The 8,497-nt window shown below is 40.0% G+C and overlaps 1 protein-coding gene across 1 annotated transcript; it reads left to right on the forward strand.

The window, feature by feature from the left end:
* Positions 1-786: 786 nt before the first annotated feature.
* On the forward strand, positions 787-5,307 carry LOC125227574 (transcription factor AP-4). The gene is given in 4 exon segments (XM_048131917.1): positions 787-1,173; positions 2,372-2,534; positions 2,620-3,078; positions 3,081-5,307. Coding segments are annotated over 4 exon segments (978 nt in total). The 5' UTR covers positions 787-1,084; the 3' UTR covers positions 3,348-5,307.
* The last annotated feature ends 3,190 nt before the right edge of the window (positions 5,308-8,497 follow it).

Raw genomic sequence — 8,497 nt, forward strand, 5'->3', positions numbered from 1 at the left:
TAAAGTTTGGCATCTCTTTTTATAGAAAAATTTAAAAACGGGTAGTAAAGTAAAGCTAGGAACATACTACGCGGACGTCCGTCGTAAATCGACCGCGACCGCGATCGATCAGTGTGCACGGAACAAAACATCCAGCGAGCCAGATTTCGATCGGACGTCCATGCGCTCAAGGCCACGTCCACGTCCGCCGACCGATAGTTTGCATGTTAAGCTAGGAACACACTACGCGGACGTCCGTCGTAAATCGAAATCTGGCTCGCTGGATGTTTTGTTCCGTGCACACTGATCGGTCGCGGTCGCAGTCGATTTACGACGGACGTCCGCGTAGTATGTTCCTAGCTTTCTAGGAACATACTACGCGGACGTGCGTCGTAAATCGACCGCGGACGGGAATTTGGACAATGGAAATACACATAACCGTGCAAACTATCGGTCGACGGACGTGGCCGTGGCCTCGAGCGCATGGACGTCCGATCGAAATCTGGCTCGCTGGATGTTTTGTTCCGTGCACACTGATCGGTCGCGGTCGCGGTCGATTTACGACGGACGTCCGCGTAGTATGTTCCTTGCTTTATGTTGATGTCGAACGATTCTTGCGACATGTGCTCAGTTGTGTCACAAAAGTGTGTTTATATTTAAATATTTTTTTATAAACGGATATAATCATTATTTTATATATTTTTAAGATTTATTTATATTTTTGCTTTATTCTCATTTTTTTTTTATTTTATTTATACATGTCCATTTTTAGGCTGGCAACACTATACTGAAATTACAAATGGCGTGTGCATCGATGTCGCGTTGCCCTTGATTCTCCGATAATTACTGTTTTTAAAAAGTAGTTACTTGATACTTTAAAAAACTCGACTTAATTAGATCTGTTCTAGTGCTAGAAGTGCTGTTAACAGTGATTTGTGGAGTGTTTCAAATGGTGCTGTGAAATATTTGTGTAGCGTCACCTGACCAAGCTCATTGTCATTTCCCGCCATTGTGGACCCTCTGTAAAATTATTTTGTCTTTCTTCTATTACCAAGTGCAGTGTTCATGAAGAATTCTTAAAACATTAATCTAGCGAACTAAAGTGATGTCATTACACGGTAATGATGTCTGCTTGCTAGAAGTAGAAGACTATAACTTGTACGAAGAGGAGGCATCAAATCACGCTTTTGCCAGGTATGGAAGCCCGGCGTGGTCGCCGAATTGTTGTTAGAATAAGCCTATGAACAGTAGTAAAGCGTACATTTTGCCATAATATAGTTTAACTTAGCCTAAAAAAACATTTTTAAGTGTCGCATAGTAAGTTAGTGACCATATGACGCCTCCCGCCCGTGCCGTGCCGGTTGTAGTCAGCTGTTGGGCCGCCATGTTAGGTTGGTAAAATAGGCGTAGTATGTGCCCCTACCTAACTACTGCACTAACAACGTACTATCGAACACATGTACGATTAAGCGTAAAGTCATTCATGTTTTTGTATGAAATGTAAAAATGCTTAAAAATGTAAAAAAAAAATGCCGTCAACATTCAGTTGCTGTTGTTGATAAACTGGCCAACATGGTCTTAGTATTATTTTTAGGTTGTATTCATAGCTTGGAGATTTTGAGGTTTATTCTTCTGTTCTATTCTGAATTTCATTTATACTAGTTTATTACCTTGCCTTTATACTCCAACTATGAGATACATTTTGTTTTCTATACGAATATTGTACATTTTAGATCAATATTTACTAAAATCTATTGTGTTGAGAATTATTGACCACTGGACTGTCATAATTTAGGTAATATATTTCTGTAAACACCCCAAAAATTCAACCCTTTAAGATTAAGCTAATAATAAAACTTAGTACCTAGTAAATGCTATGAAGAGCCCACAATAGGTCCAAAACAATATTGAAAAAGAAAGAATCTTCTAAAATATGATCACATTGCTTATCAGAAACCTATGCAATGACAAACCATAGATTTATATAGGATATCTGCCAAGGCAACGCTATCTGTTACAATTCAACAGCTGAAAAAGTTAAAAATGTGTAGGTGATGTAATTACATTTCCAGATAACCAGGTTTTGTACTCGCACATGTAGTATGGTTTCAAATTGAGTTGACTATTAATTTTGTTTACAATGGAGGCTGCTTATGCAGCTGCACCAATTATTATCCCAATTACTATTGTATTAATGATACTCAATATTAATAATACCCTTGGCTCTAGTATAGATATCAAGTTTTGTCTTGGATTGTCTCATTCATTTTTTTGGCAAGTTCTAAAATATCTGTTCACCTTTTTCTTATTCCCACACACTCAGTAGTTGCCATTATCTTCTTTAGGGTGTGTTCACTTTTTAGTAGTAATCATAAATAAAATTTGGTTTCAGAAGTGAAAAACATTCATCAGGTGGTAGGACGATGGAGGCGGAAAAACGCATCCGACGGGAGATAGCAAACAGCAATGAACGCAGGCGTATGCAGAGCATCAATGCAGGTTTTCAGGCTCTGCGGACCCTCCTGCCTAGGCACGAAGGAGAAAAACTTAGCAAAGTATGGTTCACTTAGATTTCAATACTTATATTGCCATCTTCTATAAATCAATCATCAGTCGTTAACTTCATTTTATATTTTTCAGGCCGCCATTCTTCAACAGACCGCCGAATACATCTACTCACTGGAACAGGAGAAGACCAGACTTCTGTCACAAAATTGCCAGCTGAAGAGACTCCTGAACCAGCACGAGGGCGGCGAGATCCCCCTCAAGAAGAGAAAAAGCGAAATGATCTCGCACATCGCGCCGACCACGATCATCCCCGACTCGACCGACGACAGCGTCGCCAAGGCGCGATCGCCCGAGCCGGTCGCCGTCATCAGCATCGGCTGCACGAAGAAGGACCCCGAGACCGCCGAGCTGCGCGTGCAGCTGGAGCGCGAGCGGCGGCTGCGGCGCCTGCTCGAGGAGCGCCTGCACGCCGTCTACCCCTCGCCCGCGCCCGCGCCCGAGCCGCAGGACTGCAAGCTCGAGACCGAGGAGGTGGAGGCGCCCGTGCCCGCGCCCGTGCCCGCCCCCACCCCCCCCCCGCCCCCGCCCCCGCCCCCGCGGCGCCGCTGCTGGAGGCCGCCATCAAGGCCGAGCCGCGCGTGGAGGTGGAGGTGCTGCCCGTGGCGCCCGACGCCGAGCGCCTGTACCACCTGGCGAGCACGAGCCGGCAGAACCTGGAGACCATCGTGGAAGCCATCCGCCACCTGGAGGGCGACCACATGTTCGGCGACGCGCCGCTGGCGCTGACGAAGAAGGCGCCTGCAGTGGCGCCCGCCGGCGCGCCGCCGCGGCCGGGAGTGATCGTGGTGAAGCACTCGTGATCGCGCTGAGCGCGCCGCGGGGCGACCGTTTTCGCTTTCGCTCTTTGAGCGTCCGTGACCCTCCTCGAATGTAGTTTTAAAATGTTAGCTGTTTAGTTGTCTTTTCCAAAGTGACGAATCGATAAGTCTGCGTCTTGTTTTTTTTACGCGTCGGAGTCGGTCCGCGAGCGTCGGGGCCGGGGGCGAGCGTCGGCGCCGCGCTCGGTTTAGTCTCAAATGTAATTATTATAATGCTAAATTTGATGTTGTTTTGTTCCTCCGGCTTGATCTTTTTGATGGGAGTAGACGATCGAGGGATTGACTGATTCGGTTAAGGTGTCGGAGAGCTGTCCGCGGCGGTTGCGCTGAGGTGAGACAGGTGAGGGAACGGGTGATGTAATGTAGGCTTTGTGATAATTTTAGAATGACTACCGAAAAGAGTTTGGTTCGATAGGAAACTACCACCGAGAAAGCAATAACGCTGAGTAATCGATGATGGTGTTACTGAGAGGTTGTTCGAAATGATACAGCAATATTTTGCATTCTTAATATTTTACAAGCATTTCTAGCGATATAAGATAACCTACTATATGTATAATGTATCACATTTGACTCTCTGTGTAGCTAAGACCGGCGTCTTATTGCCGAATTTTGTACTAATATAGTATTATTAATATCAATTCATCATATAATATTCTAAGATAATATGTTTTATATAATACATGTTTCCTTAAATCTATGATTGACTTCAAAATTATGAATATGTATTGTGTATATTGAAAATAGTAATCGACTTGGTCTACTGACTTGGGCAAAATTGTATATCCAGTGTTTTGTTTTCTATGCTTTTTACAATCACCCAGTGCTCGGATCGCCCTCGAAATTATAGCCATTATTTAATAATGATGACAGTTGTCAATAAATAAACTAGATAATATTTTTAGTATCCGAAATTAGAGCATTCCATGTAGTTTCACATTTGACTAAGGATCAATCTACTTGTAAAACATGGATTGAAAATGAGTTATTATGTATTTTATTAAAATGGTTAGAATAATTCAGTAAATCCAATTAAAATAATCAATCATGGGCACCGTTTTATAGTAAATTGACCTGGTTCGTTGTTAGCCATGCTGGCGACTGCTGGAAACTCTGCTAATGCTCGGAAAGTGGCAAGTTCAGGAAACCTATTTAAACAAACTTTGTTTGTTAGTTTCCTTCATGGCCATTGTTATGTTTTTAGCTGAATTATAGGTAGTCAATAAATTGAAAGTTTAGACAGAAGGCCGATTTCTATAGTAAAATAGATAACAAGCACAGAATACTGGGCTTGGAAATCTCGCTCGAGTTAAAGTGTAACAGGAATTGGCGATAAGCAGGCACTCGCAACAATTGATGATCTAATCATGTATTAAATAAATAGCATTAGTGTATATGTTCTGTTACTATTTGTACTCTTATTAGGCCGTAGAGTGTGGGCCGGCGAGCTCGCGTTAGTTAGTGATCATAGACTATTATCGTTTGCTTCAGTGTGCTGACATTTTGTTAAAGACGTAACTTACAGTGCTTTAGGTTAACGCTTTCCCTCGTAAGTTCTTAGAATGTATGTTATTTTAGTTCGACTCAGCAACAGAGTGGATCCGCGTCATGTTGTCAGTGTCGAGATCCTCCAGGGTCGTATTTTTTTAAGACTGATCACTTGTTCATTATTAAGTTCTGTAATTTGTGCCACCATATTGGTAGTGAGCCGTGTTTGTGTGAGTGTAACGAATGTGTCGCTCGTATGTATGCGGGGAACGAGGAACCCGGCGGCGTCGTAGATCTTATACTTCAAATTTTTTGTGTAAGTGATAATTAGTTAAGTGAATACGCGCCGAAATTTTGTAAATGCCTTAATTTTATAAGATCCCCACCCTGCCGGGTTTCGAAATGCGCGCGTGACATGAGCACTTAGTTGTTAAATTATGTCCAATATTGACATGAATCGTAACTGCAGCTTGCGAAGGAGCGGTCGAGTATACAATAACGTGTATACTAAGTAGCAAAGTATGTGCTACTTGAAGCATTACTGGCTCCTCCCGGCTGTCGGGAGCGGTAAATGATCTTCCTGATTGCAATCTCACTGCAGCGCATGGAAGTTGCGAGAGGTGTACGTTCTTGCTCTGTTTCTGAGTCCGTAGTTGTAAGATTTGTCTGCCTACCGCCTTTACATGTCAGTATAGGATAAAACATACTTGTAACATAACGGACTCGGTTATACTATTACTATTAGCGTAGTCAAAATAGTAGTAAGAGATTTTAAGTCAAAGAAAACAAGTTGAATTGTTTAAATGTGTTATTATTTATGTCTTAAAGTATTAAAATGGTTATTTCTTATTAATTAGTTGGTAAATGATATTTGTCTGTATATTCACTCATGCTTGTTTGTCACAGATCTGAAACCAATAAAACACGAGACACTTTCAATTATATTTAAGGAAAAGTGATTGAAATTCATGTATATGTATATTATTTGATGAGACAAGTTGCCGAGTATTCTATCGTTTACCGGTACTGACATGGATATTACACAAGGTCCATTGTCGTAGCACGTTCAATACTCGGCTGGGTTTGAAAGGTTATGAGACAAGTGTTTAAGTGAAGACTGATAGTAATTTGATAATTAACAGAACCCTGTAACATGGTGTTATGACGAAATACTACAATATAAATATAAACCAGTAAAATTAGCCATTATCTGTTTACATAGCTGTAGTTCTGCTGAAAGTGACTGAACCTTTTTTGTATTCAAAATAAGTTTTGTCTAGTGTTGTGATGTTGTCAAGAACGTTCACCAATTCTCACTCCGAAATTGAATCCTTGTATATTAAAAGGTTGCTTACACGATTTCGTTGGCATCGCGAGCGTCTATAAGCTGCGATGTTCGCTTGTCTGATGATAGCCAGCCGTAAGCTAGGTTGCCTCAGAGGAAAGTTAATGCAAAATGGAGAATGTTCTTTAGAACATCATAACACTGGTGTGGTTGCTTTCTTCAAACCTACAGTCGCATTCTGTGCATGACCCATATTTAGATAGTTATATCTAGTCTAAGGTAGGTTCATAGGTTAAGATCACGTTCTCCAGTTAAGCGAAGTAATCGAGGTAGTGTTGACCACTCACTGGTGAATCTGGTGATGGTGCCCTGTTTTATTGGTTTTACGACTTATTCGTTGTGAATATTTCCATTTTCTACACTCTATCGTATTCTAACTGATTATAATATGTACTAGTTTTATATGGAGGTTAATAACCGTGTGTAGCTCTATTTACTGAAATATAGGCGTTCATAATCATAGGGTGGATGGAACACACAAACTAGTTTAGTTAAGGTTTGCCGGCATCATTTGTTCTCTGCCGCATAATACGCAGGAAGCTATACAAAATTAGCTTTGTACCATCAAAAGTTGCATTTATTTATAGTAAGTTTATTTTGTTTCAATTATCTAGGTTAGATTTGTTTTCGTCTAGCTTAGATTCAAATTTTAGTCTACTGTTAGCAGCGGGGCATGATCGCAAATGATTCTCATCGCTTTGTAATTTACTTTTATTTCCAATTAACATCTAAAAAAATAGTACTCTTAATAAATTTCACATAAATAGATCTTATAATGGTGTGCATCAGAATGACTGACCAAAGTGGCAGATCAATGTTGGAGTACCATCAGCATTTACTACCTATTTGCTACTATTTACTACCTATATTGACATATTTGCTACCTAAGTTAAAAAAAAGATTTTCCAAAAATAATGTGGGCAGTCATTCTGACGTCAGGATGACTGCCCAAACTGAGTATGTCGGGGTTGGACCCCCTAATTTGCAACAATGTATATACTATGATTTACTACCTATTTGCTACCTACACATATATTTTTTTCAGATTTTTTAGGTAAAAAATAACGATTTTATGACCAAAGTATTATTTTTAGAGATTTCTTCCATAAAGTGGGCAGTCATTCTGACGTCAGGATGACTGCCCAAACTGAGTATGTCGAGGTTGGACCCCCTAATTTGCAACAATGAATGTACTATGATTTACTACCTATTTGCTACCTGCACATATATTTTTTTCGGATTTTTTTGGCCAAGATTAACGGTTTTATAAGCAAAATAGTTTTTTTTGTAGAAATGTGTTTCATAAAGTGGGCAGTCATTCATACTTCAAGTTGGACCCCCTAATTTGCAACATTCTATGTCCTATGATTTACTACCCATTTGCCTACTTACATAATATATGTATGTTTTCAGATTTTTTAAATATGAAAAATTTAATAAAATGAAATAAATATAGGCCCCAAGGCCCCATTTGCCTACCTACATAATATTATATGTATGTTTTCAGATTTTATTTATAAACAAATAAAATGAAAATGTATAGATATTATATGTAGGTAGCAAAGGTAGTAAGTCATAGGACATAGAATGTTGCAAATTAGGGGGTCCAACTTGAAGTATGAACGACTGCCCACTTTATGAAACATATTTCTACAAAAAAACTTATTGCTTATAAAATCGTTATTCTTTGCCTAAAAAATCCGAAAAAAATATATGTGCAGGTAGCAAATAGGTAGTAAATCATAGTACATACATTGTTGCAAATTAGGGGGTCCAACCTCGACATACTCAGTTTGGGCAGTCATCCTGACGTCAGAATGACTGCCCACTTTATGGAAGAAATCTCTAAAAATAATACTTTGCTCATAAAATCGTTATTTATTACCTAAAAAATCTGGAAAAAATATATGTGTAGGTAGCAAATAGGTAGTAAATCATAGTATATACATTGTTGCAAATTAGGGGGTCCGATCCCGACATACTCAGTTTGGGCAGTCATCCTGACGTCAGAATGACTGCCCACATTATTTTTGGAAAATCTTTTTTCTAACTTAGGTAGCAAATATGTTAATATAGGTAGTAAATAGTAGCAAATAGGTAGTAAATGCTGATGGTACTCCAACATCGATCTGCCACTTTGGTCAGTCATTCTGATGCACACCTTATAATGGATAGTGGTCGAATGAGCGGTCTCCATTTGAAGCCACACCATACGCTCCTCACAGTACAGTCGCTATCAGATATATCAGAGCGCCCGTGGTGTTCAAAAATATCTGTACATTTGTATGAGAATCAACTG

This window comes from Leguminivora glycinivorella, chromosome 1 (assembly GCF_023078275.1).
Source record: "Leguminivora glycinivorella isolate SPB_JAAS2020 chromosome 1, LegGlyc_1.1, whole genome shotgun sequence".
NCBI lineage: Eukaryota > Metazoa > Arthropoda > Insecta > Lepidoptera > Tortricidae > Leguminivora > Leguminivora glycinivorella.